General features: G+C 38.4%; 1 protein-coding gene across 6 annotated transcripts in view; it reads right to left on the bottom strand.

Annotated features, from left to right (window-relative positions):
• The window catches only part of RFX3 (regulatory factor X3), a 140,380-nt gene that overhangs the window by 32,112 nt on the left and 89,878 nt on the right, over positions 1 to 18,390 (bottom strand). For 4 of the 6 annotated variants that reach the window (XM_063320044.1, XM_063320039.1, XM_063320045.1 and 1 more), the window contains exons 5-7: positions 9,522 to 9,596; positions 4,629 to 4,810; positions 3,930 to 4,049 (exon numbers count right to left, since the gene is read on the bottom strand). In XM_063320044.1, coding sequence (XP_063176114.1) covers positions 3,930 to 4,049; positions 4,629 to 4,810; positions 9,522 to 9,596 — 377 coding nt within the window. The remainder of the gene's footprint in view (positions 1 to 3,929; positions 4,050 to 4,628; positions 4,811 to 9,521; positions 9,597 to 18,390) is intronic. The other 2 variants (XM_063320042.1, XM_063320043.1) reach the window with 1 other exon arrangement.

Below are 18,390 nucleotides of genomic sequence, written 5' to 3'. Positions count from 1 at the left end.
CTGGGTTGGATGTTCAAAGAAAGGGTCCCCACCACACATCATGCAACCGATGCTACATGGAGTAAGTGGATTGCACTGATCACGCAGTGAACTCGAATGGGAAACCCCAGTCGCCCAGGAATTCTGGAAGTGATCATGGACTGGCCAGAAGGCAAGGATTTCGGAATGTCACCAGAGGAGGAGGTGACGCGTGCAGAAGAGGCCCCACCATATAATAAACTGCCAGAAAATGAGAAGAAATATGCCCTGTTCACTGATGGGTCCTGCCGTATTGTGGGAAAGCATCGAAAGTGGAAGGCTGCTGTGTGGAGTCCTACACGACGGGTTGCAGAAGCCAGTGAGGGACAGGGTGAATTGAGCCAGTTTGCAGAGGTGAAGGCTATTCAGCTGGCTTTGGACATTGCTGAGCGAGAAAAATGGCCAGTACTTTATCTCTACACTGACTCGTGGATGGTGGCAAATGCTCTGTGGGGGTGGTTACAGCAGTGGAAGCAGGGCAACTGGCAGCGCAGAGGCAAACCCATCTGGGCTGCTGAACTATGGAAAGATATTGCTGCCCGGATAGAGAATCTGGTTGTGAAAGTACGCCATGTAGATGCCCACGTACCGAAGAATCGGGCCACGGAGGAACATCAGAACAACCAGCAGGTGGATCGGGCCGCTAGGATTGAAGTGGCTCAGGTGGATCTGGACTGGCAACGTAAGGGTGAACTATTCATAGCTCGGTGGGCCCATGACTCCTCAGGCCATCAAGGGAGAGATGCGACATATAGATGGGCTCGTGACCGAGGGGTGGACTTGACCATGGACGCTATTGCACAGGTCATCCATGAATGTGAGACATGCGCTGCGATCAAACAAGCCAAGCGTTTGAAGCCTCTTTGGTATGGAGGGCGATGGCTGAAATACAAATATGGGGAGGCCTGGCAGATTGATTATATCACACTGCCACAAACCCGTCAAGGCAAGCGCTATGTGCTCACAATGGTGGAAGCAACCACTGGATGGCTGGAAACATACCCTGTGCCCCATGCCACTGCCCGGAACACTATCCTGGGCCTTGAAAAGCAAGTCCTGTGGCGACATGGTACCCCAGAGAGAATTGAGTCGGACAACGGGACTCATTTCCGAAACAGCCTCATAGACACCTGGGCCAAAGAGCATGGTATCGAGTGGGTGTATCACATCCCCTATCACGCACCAGCCTCTGGGAAGATAGAACGATACAATGGACTGTTAAAAACTACACTGAGAGCAATGGGTGGTGGGACTTTCAAACACTGGGATACTCATTTAGCAAAAGCTACCTGGCTAGTTAACACCAGGGGATCTAACAATCGGGCTGGCCCTGCCCAATCAAAACTTCCACGTACTGTAGAAGTGGATAAAGTCCCCGTAGTGCACATGAAGAATATGCTAGGGAAGACAGTCTGGGTTAGTCCTGCCTCAGGCAAAGGCAAACCCATCCGTGGGATTGCTTTTGCCCAAGGACCTGGGTGCACTTGGTGCGTGATGCGGAAGGATGGGGAAGTCCGATGTGTACCTCATGGGGATCTGATTTTGGACGAGAATAGCCAATGAATCAGATTGTGTGCTGTTAATTGATAAGTAACACTGTCACTGTATGTCCTCATTGCTATAATCGCTATCAGTTGTACTACAAGTAAGGCACAGGGATGATGGGATAAGAACTGATCTCAGCAGCTGGCGCCCAGCAGTTTCCTCAAGATCTACATCTTCAGCCCACGGACTGCGTGCATGAGCCACACCAGGTGCACCAGCCACAAGCTCCGAAAAATACAGCATGCAACAGACCAGCACCACCCAGCATCTCACCTGCCCTGAGAGACTGTTCTAACAGATGGAGCCCAAAGCCGTGGATTAAAAGAACTCAACGGACACTTTGGAGGGATGGCCCATAAACTAAGGGCATTATATGTGTGTATACATATATATATATATATAACAGGGGAAAGTGGTGGGAATTCATTGGAACCTGCTGGGCATGGCATAGATGGTATGGAATAAGGGGTGGATAATGTCCTGGTTCCGGTGGGGATAGGGTTAATTTTTCCTGGTATTCCATGCCATGTGAGCCACGCCCACCCTGAGCTGCCGGGGGAGGGGGCAGGAAGTTGCTGCTTAAAAGCAGGCTGGGGCGTCCCGGGTCCGGCCAGCGAGCGGCGGGGAGCGGCGGTTCCATAATCGCGTTTGAATATTCCCCTATCCGTGTTGTTGTTTGCCTGTTCCCTTTGCTGTCCTGTTAAACTGCCTTTGTCTCAACCCAAGAGTCTTGCCTTTTCTTACGATTCTTCCTGTATTAGGAAGGCGCGAGCGAGCGGCACGTGGTTCTTTGTTGCCGTCTGAGGCTAAACCACAACACCATGTCTCTCCAATTTAGAGACAAGGACGTCGTACAGGACAGTGTCAAATGCTTTGCACAAGGCCAGGTAGATGATGTCAGGTGATTTTCCCTTATCCACCAATGCTGTAATTCACCAAGACCACCAAATTTGTCAGTCAGAAGGCCACCAAATTTGTCAGACATGATTTGCCTTTAGTGAAGCCACGCTGGCAGTCACCAATCACCTGCTTATTTTACATGTGCTTTAGTATAGATCCCAGGAGGTTCTGCTCCATGATCTTGCTGGGCACAGAGGTGAGACTGACGGTCAAGTAGTTCCCCAGGTCTTCCTCTTTTCCCTCTTCAAAAATGGGGATTATGTTTCCCCTTTTCCAGTCAGCAGGAACTTCACCAGAGTGCCATGACTTCTCAAGTATGATGGACAGTGGCTTAGCAACTTCATCAGCTAGTTCCCTCAAGACCTGCGGATGCATCTCATGAGGTCCCATGGATCTGTGCACCTTCAGGTTGCTCAGCTGGTCTTGAATCTGATCTTCTCCTACAGTGGGGGGCACCTCATTATCCCAGTCCCCGTCCTCAGTTCCAGTCCCCCATATCTTACGATGAATATGCATTTAATGCTGTAACTACTTCTGGAAGAGGCAATAAAATAACTTCAGATTAAAGTAATACCTCTGTTTGAAGTTAAAGTTTGAAGTTGTTTTCTCCATATCCCAGTTGTGTCCAAGGCCACAAAGTATGCTTAGTAAAATATACCAAACTGTTCATTCAATTGGATTTTTTAGGGGTAATAGCTCTAAAAATGTCTTGCTTGATATGCTGCTGTTCCACCTATGAGTTTCATGAATTTACACCTCTTAGACATTTCATTTTAAGGTAATATGGGAGGCTAGTGACATCAGCCAAATAAAAATTAATTTTGAAGAAATGTACTGATTTCCATTTTTTTCCTAAAATTTTCTGTTCAAGATAGTTTTTCGTATGCATATTCACACATTCTTTCATCACCAGCATAGCCCTTTGTGGTCACTGTGCCACTACTTTCAAATACTTCTGAGCTTTCGGGACTCATCAGGAACAAGATGCTGAGGGAAAATACTTAAATCGACTTACAGGCAAACTGTTATGGTCACATTAATTCTTCATGGGAAGAGGAAATAAACACCAAGCTGAACTTAATCATAAGGTCTCTTACAAGCATCTTATACATAAAATAATGCAGTAATGAAAATAAACAGCAAAATTTGAAATGCAAGCTCTTACCGCTTTTCTTCAGCTCATGGGATAAGAACTCAAGATGGTTAAGAACAATCTGTTCATATCATATCTTCCTTTATTGTTACTACTTTTTGCATATTTATGACAATTTCTAGGTAACTATTCTTTCATGTTGACTGATACCTAACTTCAGTGATGTCAACTGGCTATCTAGCAAACTTTTATTTTTCACACCAAAGAAGCTGAACAAAAGTTGCACTGAATTTCAACTTTTCCATGTAAAGAAAAGTAAAAGCTTTATGAACTAGAAATATCAGTAAGTACTTGTGTTCATTTCACACTTTACCTCTGTTTCTGCTGCATGGGCTGTTGTCTCATAGCCATATATTGCATGTCCTCTTGTAATCGATTAAGAGGAGAGTCTGGCTTGACGCGAATCCCATAGTAATGATATTTGGAGTTCCCCCTTCATGAAAGAGCAAGAATTAAAAGAACAGTAACACTAGTTTTATGCATCCACATTACACTTACTTTACAATTTATGCTGACTGGAAAATAATACCGATGAATCAGGCCTGACTCTCCTGTCATACCTGTTTTACATGGCTGTCATTTTAACACCTTTGAGAAATTAATTTACTCTCTTAAACAAGTATTATCCAGCATTTTAACTTGTAATCCACTTGAGTAATAGAAATAAAATGCAAATAAACACAACTTATCTGTGGATAAGTTTCTCCATAACTTATGTTACAGAGAAATACAATTCTTAATAATTTCCAAACAACAAGCTATGTTTTATTTGTACTGATAAAAATTTGCAGTGTATTTATCACAATGTAGACACACAGTCAAAAACAGAAGTAAAAGTATAATAACACCTGGAAAAGCATAAAAACATTTAACACTAAGAGACAGAACTGACAGAAAACCACTGTAATATTTAAATACAGGTTTTACTTACTTTTTGACTAGGAGACAAGTTTCTTACTCATAATTATCACTTGTATTTTCTATTATAGTTCAGTATTTCATTAACACAAACCTAGTTCCAAGTCTTCTGGTCCGTAATCCCATGAAGATTGACCGTATGAGTTTTCCAAAGGAGGCGGCATTGACTGGATCCAACTTGTGTTCCTGACAATGGCGTAAGTAATGGTTGTAAAGGGTACTTCTTGGAAGGCTCACTCCTTCTGCAGTTTCATAGTTGTCTAAAAGCCATTGAAGCTATATCACATACAAAATAGAAAAAAAAATTATTACTATATTAAAAAATATCTTAGCCATAAAACATTAACTTATGACAGTTCTGAAACCACTCTTCAGGTCTATTAAACAATTACTTCCTTCTTCAGAGATTCCTTAAATACTAGCTATACCATAGTGCTTTAGGATCTTCTGAATTACCAGGAAATAGCAGAACTCATTGCACTTGTGACCTCAGATAAGTGTCCACTTCTTACAATATTTTTGATTCAGTACCACACACCAATACTTGATAAAGGTATCTATGCTTTGGAGACAAACTGTTAGTACTGCAAAGAAATAAAGTAATCATGAATGTAATTAACACAAATTGCAGAAAACAAACTCCTTGGGTTAACACAATTAAGTTAATGTACTTGTCAACCTGGAATATTATACTGTTTTTCTTTGCCTAATGTTAAAAACCACAAGATATTTTTTACTCTCAGATACACAAAAGAAAAAAGCTGTTGCATGTAAGTCAAAAAGCAGCCTAGAAAACATCAAATATAACTGGTACATCTATAAAGCATTACAGGCACAATGCCCTTCAGTTGTAGCTTGTTTGCCTTTGACTTCCAGGAGGAACAGAACAAGATTCCTGGAAAAGCGTTAATCTTTTCACGTAATTGTGGAAGGTAGGTAATTTTAGACCCATGCAAGAAAAGACTTTTTATGTAACATCATTGGACTTCCCAAGTAGTGCACACTCATGAAACACCTCTAGCTGTCATTAATATATAAAAAAATAAAATGGACAATTTAATAACCCTAGATTTAACAGTATAGGAGAATGACAAAGTCGATCAAAAATAATATAGGTTGAGGATGCATTTAAATTCCACTGTTTTAGTTTTTTGATATGCTAACATTTTCCTTATCATTCCCCAGTCATAGTTTCAGTTCCCTGTAATTGTCCTTTAAGTACAGCTTGAAGGACTCACAAATTTCATTTTCTGTTTGAATTTTGTTCTCTGTTTTCCTAAGTATTTGTTCCAAAGCAGTACAGTGTCAATATTCAAGCTTGCTAGGCTAAAGATACCTTACCAAAACTCAGGATTTAATTTGATTATCCAGTGAGAATGCAAACTGAGGACACTGACTTCAAGACCTCCACAAGCGTTTACTCTGATGAGCTAGATATTCACACAAATGTGTAATAATTTTTAATTTAGTCCAGCAAAGCAGTAACTAGTATAACCAAAACACAAAGTATTAAGTGACAATAAAAGATATACATGGTCTATGTGTTACTTATTCCTTTGCAGAATTATTTTCTGTTAGAGCAGTGCACAAATTCTGTTCCATCAATGTTCAGTATAACTTATCATGCAAAGAACTTTAGTGCGCAATAGCCATAAAATGTTTTGGTCCTGGCCTTTTCTTTATCACAAAACTATTAGGTACTAAAGTACAGGTGATAACATATATTAAATTTAAAGCTGTGTTTTAGTTACAGTGAAAATTCACCAATACAAACACGTTACTACAAAATTTACTCTAGAACATTAAAACACCATTTCCATATTTGCTTTTTATTGAAATTATACCCATAATTTTTCTGTGTTTCTTAGACATAAGCTATAGAAAAATATACAGAAGACGTAAATGCTTCCAAGACATAAAATTTTTAGCGAAGTATGCAGGTCATTTTTGCATTTCAAACAGACAAAATGAAAAAGTACAGTTCATCATCCTTATATCAGTTATCATATCATTATTTTTAAAATCTTAACATTCACAAGTGCTTCTAAATAGCGATCTGTCATTTTGAAATAAAGCTGAAGAAAAAGTATAATTGTAAACATTAACTTTTATCTGCATGTATTATACTTGTTTCGCTAATAACCTGACATAAGCCTGTCTGGGCTTAGAAACAAAGGTAATTATATCTTTGAATTGTTGCATTTTATCTCTATTTAAAATCTATTATTACATCTATATTTATATTATAGACATTTACATAACATTTGTCATGTATTATTAAATCTGTAATGTAATTAGAAGAGATAAGGAATGTGTAGTATTTCTGTTTTCCCCAAGGGGAAAAACTTTGTCAATCCCAAAAGACTGACAAACAAAAAATAATTACTTTCCAATTAAGTTCTGTATGTAACATTAAAGATATTTTCCTCAAGATGGCTTCTAACCTATTATGAATCACTCCAAGTGCACTTCATTAATTATGTGAATTTCTAACAGATGTTACTTCAATCATAACTTGCATTATTGAACACCAAAAAAACCCGTATCAAAAGATAAATGCAATATAAGAACTTTTGCTCGTGGGTGGAGTTACTTAGTAGCAAAGGCTTGAAGTCATTACTTGCTAGATTACTGTCTGGAAGAAAAAGTGTAGTTAATATATGATTTTAAAAGCAAAATTATCTCAAAACATTATAAAACTATTGTGAACAACTTTTTTTTTTTTTTTCCTACTGAGATGAAATACAATTCTAAAACTAAGCTATTCAGGTTTGAATCCTGCCTTTTTAATTCGTAGTACTGACCATGTTGTATGTGTAAGATGTGTAAAGGTTTGAAATGTTTCCAGAGTTAGACGTGTTAAATTGACTGTGACTCCAATCAATCTGCAATGTTTATAAAGCATTCAACTATCAATTAATTAAGTCAACCTCACACAGAAATAAATCAGGAAAGAAAAAAAAACAGAGGAGAAATGACAAACTCCCTAAAATGAGCACATGTGAATTTAAGCAAAAAAGAAAAAAAAATCCCAGAAAACCTCACGGAGGTATCACAGGGCTAAAGTCCCAATCCCAGTGCTAGTATTTTCCCACAAATTAATACATCATCTGCAAAGTGAATTAAACACACAATATAGAATTCTGTTTTAAAATCTGTTAAGCACAATAATTTTAATAAATGCCAAACCAAACCATTACATGTCAAAATCAAGAACAGTTTAAAGAGACAAAGGCTGAATCGACACTTAAACTTCCTCCATACTGTCCTTACTTGAGTTTAAAGAGAATAAGCACTGCTTTAAAAATGGGCAAAACATTCAGTAAGTTTGATCTAGATTGTTACCTTCGTCCAAAATGACCAAGTCTAGGAAAGACTGACTGCCACAAAAATATGCACAAAGATTTATTTTTTTTTCCCCACAAAGATATATCCCTATCAGAGTAGTTTTGAAAACACCTTCACAGTCAAGAAAGAAATATCATGATAACACTTAACAGTTGATGCAAATCTCATTGTTAGGAACACACTGTGAACAGTGCATAGCACCAGGAATGAGTGGAACATAGTTTACTGGGGCACAGCAGCTTGTCTTGTAATTCTTCTTGGTTTTATACCAAGATTCTGGACTTCATAATAGGACACAACGTATCAACACTTCAAGTCTTAACATAAATTTCTGACACTTTGCCAAAAAAAGTTATTGTTCCTTTAAAAATTATTTTTAAATAATAATTCTGATATTATCTAATACTATCTATTATGACTTAAATAATCATTTTGATACTGTCTTATCTTCAAAACAATTATTTCATAAACATCCAAGGTGTATTGCTGTATAACATTTTGTACAACTTTTTGTAATATGATTTTTGTCATTCAATTCTAGTATTTTCTAAGGAAAAAAAAGTTTGCTTAAGATTTCCATAAAACTATTCTAGTTTTGACTTTGACATAATCATACACAACAGAAAAAATTCAAAACCTAAACCCAAACCTGTTAAAACAGATTTTTAATTCGATTCCTGAGGAACAGCCTCTACCACCATATTCTTACATTAAGACCACAAACCAAATTTAAATTTCTTCAGTAAAACAATAAAGGAATTTGAATTTATATAATTAGTAAAGCTGAGAAGAAAAAAAAAAAAAGGTAAGATGAATACAAACTGATCATCATGGCAAAAATGCAAAATACAAAAACACAAATACCAACAGAAAAAAAAACATTTCAAGAAAGACTAGCAACTTACAAAGCAACAATATTATTTATACAATAAGTTTAAAATTAACTCTGGGCCTTTTTCCTTTATTTTAAAGTTACAGATAATGGATTTATCACTATATTTGGAGACCATGTTTTTAGACAAATATCTTTTAGCTTTGTGCATGGAAAGTTCTTAACTGTAAGATTTGCAGAGTAACAACACAGCAAAGGGCAAACCAATAAGACATTTTAGTGTACTTCAAATTAAGATAATGCTTTCTTTTTTTTTTTCCAGCTCATCATAAGGATCTTTAGGATTCTTAAGTTAGTAATTATTCAGAATAAATTAAGAAACATCTAGAAATAATCTAAAGACATTTAAGCATGCTGTTTGTTTCTTCTCTTCCTCTTCACATGCCCCCAAATTAATATAGGGTACACAGACCTTTCTTTGTATACAACTTCATTTAAAATTTCAGAAGCCTCAGAATTATTTGTACTTTATCTTGACATTTCCACTATGATCCTCAAGACAGTAAAATGTGTTAACTTATCGTAACACAGGTGTAGGGCATAGGAAACAGGCAACACTCTGCAATATACCATAAAGACATTTCATCTGACAAAATAAAGCCATGGGAGATGTAGTAGAAGATTACAAGCAACTAAGATGAGAAGATTAAGAACAAAAAGTAGTAATAAAATAAAACAAACATTTAGAGGCAGGCTAAGCATGCAGAACAAGCAAGAGAGAGCGTATGTGAAGAAGAGACAACTTACATGGCTGTTGAGAAGAGAGCTTCTGTGAGTAGACAGACCATCAGACTTTTGCAGTGTCTCAATCGCCATTTCAATCTGATAATAGATGTCATTAAAAAAAAGGACTCAAGACGAGATAGTAAAAAAGCCTGATCAGAGAAGTTTTGACAGATTGCTTACAGATCAATAGAAATGCCTGCTTTATTTCTGGCTAGGGCTTATGTTTCTACTAAAAGGCCTCATTTCAGAGTCCCAGTGAATAGAAAACTCCCCAATCAGGTCAGAAGGGCATTTTTGCTTGCATTTATATTGCAGGATCACAGCCTTTAAGTCCCTTTTACCTTCCAACCTGCTCAGGAAATTAAATGAGTAAAATTACTGGTGAGCTGCATTCAAACAAAAATAACCCTGATGGAACAAAAAAGTCATCAATAAAATAAAAATATTTTAAAATCCCTAAACAGAATTTTAAGAAAGGCCTCCATATGTTTTCCCTCCAACTATATCAGAAAGAGATATGCACAGCTTGCAGTTAAGATCTGAATTAGAAACAAAACTTCAGCTCTCTGGAATCACAGAATCAAATCCCAAACCCAAATAATCGAATAGGTTTTCCACCGTTAGCTTCACTGGGACAGGACACCACCCTTACTGCTGCCAGCACCCTTTGAATATCCCCAGCTGCCAAAGTAAATGGAAAGTCAGGAGTTATACAGACTGCAGGATCCAGCCTTTGGAAAAGCAGATTTGTTCACAATAATTTTGCCTTTAAAAAGGAAAAGAAACCACAGCACTCCTAAAATACAAAGTGGTATTACTTCAAATGCAAATGTATGAATACTCTCACATCCATTTCCATTCTTTTCTTTTTTAATATCAATGGACATTTTGATCAGTTCAATAACAACAGCATTAAAGAAAAAGAAAAAAAAAACAACAAACCAGAACCTAAATGTAATTTAACTGGGAAGCTAGAAGAGCAAAAACAACAATGAAAATGACAAAGATAATGGGATGCACAGTAAGAAAAGGCATGCAATTAATTAGCTACATTTAATGGCCAAAATGAAAGCAATGGAAACCACCACTTGTACTTTTAAAAACACTTATAATTCTCCATCTAGACATTTTAAAATGAGCCCTCCCTGTCCTACTTCAAATATCACAGTCCTATCCATAATTTTAGTGGCATGATTTATCAATATTGGCTGAATTCATTCTTTATATAGCACCAACTGAAAAAGACTATAGTTGATACTTGAATTTACTGTAAATATAAAATTAACTTCTCCCTTCTTTACAGGGCAAATGACAAGTATTTTATGGTAACAACTGTGAGGAATTACTTCTTGTTTCTCTTGTAACTGTTTCATATCAGCTATAAAAACCTTTTCATAAAAAACACAATATTAAAAATACTCATTTTCTATGTAAGAAAAGATACTGTTACATGGCAGTCATTTTTTTTTTTTAATATTCTGGTTTCTTCTTGCTTCAGTAGAAAATACTATGAGGTCAAGTATTCAATCACACAGGAAAGATCAAATTTTAAAAGTGTGCTGCATGATAAAAACTACAAGCCTAAAACATCATTATAGTAAGGTCAACTTACTATATAACATAGTCATAAAATTTCCCTACTTAACATAATGCTACAATCAAACAATGAAGACCATACACACATTTAAATCCTAATTCTGAATCTTGGGTTACTTTTTCCACTATAGCACTGAAGTTACACCTCCTGCTGCTCATTCCCACTACTGCACCTCTCTCATTTTGTTCCTGCAACTTGTGGTCTTGTTTGTTCAGAGAACCAGTCTATTAAAAAGCAGTAGTAATTGCACTTAAAAAGAAAAGTGTCATTACAGATAACACCCATCCCTCGCTGACATATTGCTTCAATGCTTTTTGGTGCTATGCAATCATAGAATCTTCATGCTTGGAAAGGACCTTTGAGATCATCTAGTCCAACCATACACACACACACAAAAAAACCCCTACAATCTCTGCCACTAGAGCATGCCCTGAAGTGCCACATCTAGACGTTTCTTAAACACCTCTAGGGATGGTGACTCAACCACCTCCCTAGGCAGGCTGTTCCAGTGCCTGACCACTCTTTCAGTAAAAGAATTCTTCCTAATATCCAATCTAAACCTCCCCTGCCGCAACTTCAGACCATTTCCTCTGGTCCTGTCATTATTCACCTGGGAGAAGAGGCCAACACCCACCTCTCTACAGCCTCCTTTCAGGTAGCTGTAGAGGGCAAGGAGGCCTCCCCTCAGCCTCCTCTTCTCCAAGCTAAACATGCCCAGCTCCCTCAGCCTCTCCTCATATGACCTGGTCTCCAGACCCCTCACCAGCCTGGGAGCTCTCCTCTGGACACGCTCCAGCACCTCAACGTCCCTCTTGTACAGAGGGGCCCAGAACTGAACACAGTACTCGAGGTGAGGCCTCACCAGTGCCGAGTACAGAGGCACCATCACTTCCCTACTCCTGCTGGCCACGCTATTCCTGAGACAAGCCAGAATGCTGCTGGCCTTCTTGGCCACCTGGGCACACTGCTGGCTCATGTTAAGCTGGCCGTCCACCAGCACCCCCAGGTCCTTTTCTGCCGGGCAGCTTTCCAGCCACTCTGCCCTAAGCCTGTAGCACTGCTTGGGGTTGTTGTGACCGAAATGCAGGACCCGGCACTTGGCCTTATTAAACCTCATACCGTTGGCCTTGGCCCATCGATCCAGCCTGTCCAGGTCCCTCTGTAGAGCCTTCCCACCCTCAAGCAGATCAACACTCCCACCTAGCTTGGTGTCATCTGCAAACTTACTGAGGGTGCACTCACTCCCCTCATCCAGATCATCAATAAAGATATTGAACAAAACTGGCCCCAAAACTGAGCCCTGAGAGACACCACTGGTGACCAGCCGCCAAGAGGATTTCACCCCATTAATCACAACTCTCTGGGCATGGCCATCCAGCCAGTTTTTAACCCAGCGAAGAGTACACGTGTCTATGCCATGATTCGCCAGCTTCTCCAGGAGAATGCTGTGGGGGACGGTGTCAAATCAATGAGTCAAATCAACTGTTTCTTTTTTGTTGTTTTGGGGGTTTTTGTTGCTGGAGTTTCTTTTAGAACTAGATTTCAGCAGTATGGCCATTGAAGACAATGAATCTGTGTTCACTTTTACTGCATAGCATAAGCCAGGCAGTCTTGGTCACCACTAAAACATGTTAATTACTTCATCAAACTCAGAAAGATACGTGATCTATACTTAAAATGTGTCTTCATCATATTCTACTAAGGCAAGCTTCTCAAGAGAAATTGTTCTTACTACTAGTTATTTTGTTCATTTTTCTCATCTAAATTTTGATAAAATGAACTTTCAGGCTTTATCTGACAGATACATCTCTCTTTAATGACAGAAACTTTCCTCCTATGTAAGCTGTACAATCACTTCTTACCTATTTTTGAGCATAAAAAGACATTTAATTTGAAGACAGATTTCCTAGACACCAAATCATTCATGTTGCCCTTTCCAAAAACTTCCAGCTACTTCTTCTTTTCCTCTATTGATGTTCCTCAGGGGCCAGTTCTGGGCCAGTTCTAGGCCAGTTCTGTTCAGTATTTTTATAAATGATCTGCATGCAGAAGTTGAATGCACCATTAGCAAGTTTGCTGATGATACCAAGCTGGGAGGTGCTGCTGACTCTTTCAAGGGATGAGAGGCCTTGCAGAGGGATCTAGATAGATTGGAGCATTGGGCAATGATTAATGGGATGAAATTTAACAAGCTGAAATGCCGGATTCTGCAGCTCAGACAGAGAAATGCCAGGCACAAGCCTGAATTGGGAGAGGAGTGGCTGGAGAGCAGCCCTGCAGAGGGGATCTGGGGGTGCTGGTTGACAGCAGGCTCAGTAGGCGCCAGCAGTGTGTCCTGGCAGCCAAGAGAGCAAACTGCATCCTGGGGTGCATCAAACATGGTCAAGAGAAGTGATTGTCCCACCGTTTCAGCATTGGTGCGGCCTCACCTGGAGTACTCTGTGCCGTTCTGGGCCCCCATCACTTCAGAAGGATGTGAAGGTCCTTGAATGCGTCCAGAGGAGGGCAACAAAGCTGGTGAAAGGGCTGAAAGGCATGTCCTATGTGGAGCAGCTGAGGCTTTGTCTAGTTTGGAGAAAAGGAGGCTGAGGGGTGACCTCATTGCTCTCTGCAGCTTCCTGAGGAGGGGGAGAGGGGAGGGAGGTGCCGAGCTCTTCTCCCTGGGATCCAGCGATGGGACACGTGGGAATGGTTCAAAGCTGCATCAGTCAGGGGAGGTTCAGACTGGACGTTAGGAAGCATTTCTTTACCGAGAAGGTGGTCAAACACTGTCCCAAGCCTGTCAGAGTTTAAGAGGCATTTGGACAATGCCCTTAACAATGTGCTTTAACTTTTGGTCAGCCCTGAAGCGGTCAGGCGGCTGGGATAGCTTATTGCTGTAGGCGCCTTCCAACTGAAATAGTTTATTCTGTTCTCTTATTCCAAGCTTTTGAGGTTTCAAGATGATCTCTGTGACACAGAATACCATGTGTATAGGGAGTAACAGCTACCTGAGTAAAAAGTTGTTTATCTGAAGGATCTGTTCCTTCAAGCTTTTAAGTTCTACGTTTTGACAAGGGACTTTTACTTAGGTTCTAGAAAAACTGAACGTAATTTCATCTCTATTCAAAATAGCATTTAAGCACATACAGAAATTAATTACATAGGTAATGTAGTGGGTTTTATTATGATATTCTGTGGAAAAAATAGGAAAATAATTTTAACATTTAAAATTATATTCTGCATGAATACAAAAAAAGACTGATAGCCTTGCTTTTTTAGCAATAAGCAGTGAGAGATTCCAGGCACAACTAACTACATATACATCTGAAATGCTAAATGACAACAAGAATTACACATTCATTTATTTTAATATGTCAGCAGTCATACATTTCTCCTATTCTTCTCTTAACAAGACTAAAACCATTATTTATTAAAATGTCCTGACTAATAACTGAAATGTACACTATCACTCCCATTGCAACTCCAACTAAACCATGTTAAACATTGCGGGTTTAAAACACGTTTAAAACATGTTAAAACATGTTAAACTACTGGTGGGAATGACAATCAGTTTGTATAGGAACATAAACATAGGCAGACCCTAAATTAGAGCATGATAGCCTATGAAAACTATGATTCTCCTTCAATATACTTTGTCTGCTGACTAAAATACGGCCTTATACTCTGACACAGTTGTTAATGATTAAGGGTATTTCTCTGGGGTTAAAAAATTCGACAGTCTGATCACAGTACTTGCATCCTATAATGTTCACTCTTTATGTGATCTACTGATTTGGACGTTACTAACTGTTCTTGCTAGTTTATGTCTTAGTGTTCATTAACATGTTACTAGATAAACAAATTATGCATAATAGTCTCAGATGCGTATAGCATAGACACAGCAAATACCTATCCCAAACCACTTTGAAAAAAACTGCCTTCCTCTTAGGAAGAAGCAATAGACTTTTTCATGATTTCACTAATTAACTAACGATTCAACTAATTAACACAAAGTATTTATAGTAAGTTGTTCTGAGATGGTCAGGGCATAAAGAAAACAGTCCGCAGAAGTTTAAGCCCTGAGGTTTTGCGATTAATCTGGATATCCTTCAATTTATTTTCTTTACCTGTTTGCACCTGCAGACCGCTCTCCACCAGCGGCGAAGCAGGCAACTTTAGGTGGCATCTTAAAATTCAATACATTGTTCCATCATATTCAAAAAAGATAGCTCCTGTCTCTATCTGCACAGGCACGTTCCATTCACAAGGCCTTTTATCCACTTCCAAAGGTTTGCCCTTTCAGGGATTAAAGGAAGTGAAATTCTAAAGGAGCTTTCATCACATGCTCCATTATGAAGGAACTACTAGTTCATCATACGTGTACAGGAAAGATTAATTTGGTGTAGCAAGGTAAATCCTGGGTACTGGTGACAACTATACTTACCTAAATAAGGCGTATACACATCACAAATAACCTGCAGCTAGAAGATAAATTAACTCAGGGCTTTTCAAAATGTCACACTTTCACTCTTTTAGGATGCCACAAACATGCATTACTTATGGTGGCTTTCAATTCTGTTTCAGGATTTCATATATGTCGTACTGTTTTGTGAAACTTATGTTAGAGGGTTGTGTTAAGCAGAGAAGCTTGCCCAGGAAAAAGAAGCCTGAAAATGAAATAGTATTGACCACACTAAGAGAACTTGGGTTTAGCCTTCACAGCTGGAAGAACTGAATTTAAACAATTTGTATTCCTCGCAACAGACAAAGCTGCAGCAGCACCTGTAAACAGGTTCTATGAAATGTTGTTCAAGAGAATGAAGCAGTACTAGGAATACAGAAAGAAAGATACTTGTTTTTTAAATCTGTTGGAATGATAGAAATGTAAATATGGGGAAGCAGACCACAAAAAGATGTAAAATAAGTGTGGTATTTTACATATGCTGACCTTAAAAGAATGCTGATAAACCTTAAGCACTTAGAAAAAAGGTGTGGGTTTTTCCCTAAAATTGGATAATTTGTAAATATAACATCCAAATTTAATATACATAACAGATACCGGTCAAAATACCCACTGAAAAGCACACCTCCACTAGTCTGCATGTACATAAGGTGTGCATACTGACTAATGAATATAGTATGTTCTCCAGTGATTACAAAAGAATATATATGGAGTCAACATAGGGGTAAAAAAGCACACCCAACAGCCACAGGCTAGAAAAATACAACATGTCTGGATTTTAGGTCAGATTACTTTCTCCTTCACAAATCTTCAAATGAAACATTGCTGACCATGTTCATCTTCCCTGCTAGAAGATCTCAAACACATGGCCAAACTGACCAATTCACCATCTCTCCCCCTGGATTATCCAGTTAATTGTATACCTCATCTCTATTATATACATCTTCAAACAGATTCTAAACTTTTTTCTTTGAGGTCATTTTCTCCATATTTGCTAAAAACACTTAAAGGGAAAAAAAAAAACCAAAAAATCCCTTGTCTAGCTGATTATAAGGACTTCTAGAACTTATACATTCCACCTAACACTGAAAATCACATGGAAGCACATCGGAGTTACTCACACCAGGAAAACAGAAACGAGAAACTAAAAAGAAAGTTTAGTTCATATTATTATTAAAACCAAATTGAAAATATTTATGGCAAGACAGCCTTAGAGAGAGAGGCAGAGTAGCCATTTTAGTATAAATGTGTATTTAATCAGAAACAAAAAAATCCAATCCTTTAGAAAGGTGATGCCTTTGTGCCATTGATAATCAGACTGTTATGAGAACATCAGTGGCAAGTCATCTTGCACCCAGCTTAGGCATTAGGAATTAACAGAAATTCTTCCCACAGATTCAAAGACACCTATTTTTAATATGTTATGATAAAAACAAAAAAACATTGTGTTTCTTACTTTTTCACCAGTAATTGGAATGCTACATTGGAATAAATGGAGTTTTCAACAAGACTACATCTTGATTTTTGATACACAAATACCAGGATAAATATTCAATTGCCAAAACTGGAAACAGCCTATGAGGTGCTACAGGGCTTTTAGGCAGAAAACACAACAAAAGCCAATACTGAACGCTGAAGCCAGACTGTATCAGAAGAGAAACAAGGCGCATAGGCAGGTGAAACCAGAAGGCAGACAGGGTAGGTGTGCCAGACCTTGCTAGTGCCAGTCTCCCTTTTCCCCACATTCCTTGTTTTGTGAAAAGGGCGCAGTCTCAATTCCAGACATTACAGTGGAGCAGCAAGGCACTCAGAGGCACAGACAAAGACCTAAATTATTTTGGGCAAATTGCTAGACTGAAACCTCTGGAAGAGAGAGGGAGAAGCCATGATGCTCCACAGCTCTGAAGAAGAATCCAAAGCAGGAGGAAAAGTCTTGAAGGCAGAAGTTCATAAAGGTACAAGATCCACATACCCTCTAAACTTCCCACCCCTCCAGTTACTTCATACAACGTAAGTGGTCTTTTAGCAGTAGCAGTGATTAACCATTCTTAGGAGTCATTTAAAAGAGGAAAAAAAAATATTATCTGCCTTCTTGTATTTGGAAATGGATGCCTTTTTTCACAAAAGATGTCACTGTGCTCAGTGGAAGAAGTCATAAATAAGTGTCTTGCCTCTATAGGAGGTCAGACAAAGTGATCAAACAATCCTTTGTAGCATAAAAACCTGTGCATCTTTGATTTGATCAGAAATAGTTTGTTTTATGCTAAGAAGGATCCACCTAAATAAAAATTACCAGAAAAGTTGGGGAATAGAGGAAGAAAAAAATCCTCTACAAAGAAAGAAAATAATAAAGAAAAACTCATCTCAAACCATTCTCCAAATACTAACCCCTCCACCTTTAATGGACCATTTCAACATTTGTTACTTTTTCTTCTTAAAAGTATTACAATACTTCCACTAAAATTATATTATTGGGATATGTAATTTATACTGGTCATTCTTACTTCCTTTTGTTGTTGTTTTTCTCCCTCCACTAATTACGACATATTTTGGGTAGGTACCATCCTTCCTTTCAAGTTAAGAGCAAATTTTCCACACTTTGCATACTACCAGAAATAATAACTTGTGGTGATACATTACATCCGTATTAATTTTGCTTTTATTTTCATGCACATCTAGATTTGCAATGAAATAGGATAAATTTCTGCAACAGTATGAGTGGAGACCTCCTATGGTTGGTGATGACTGATGAATGACAACTGTAATTGCAGATCTGTCATAAAGCTTGTTAGAAAACAAAACTAATACATGGGAGCCTCTCACTGGCTGACATGCATAACAACACACTT

This window comes from Chroicocephalus ridibundus, chromosome Z, assembly GCF_963924245.1.
Source record: "Chroicocephalus ridibundus chromosome Z, bChrRid1.1, whole genome shotgun sequence".
NCBI lineage: Eukaryota > Metazoa > Chordata > Aves > Charadriiformes > Laridae > Chroicocephalus > Chroicocephalus ridibundus.
This window is presented reverse-complemented; position numbering and strand designations above follow the sequence as displayed.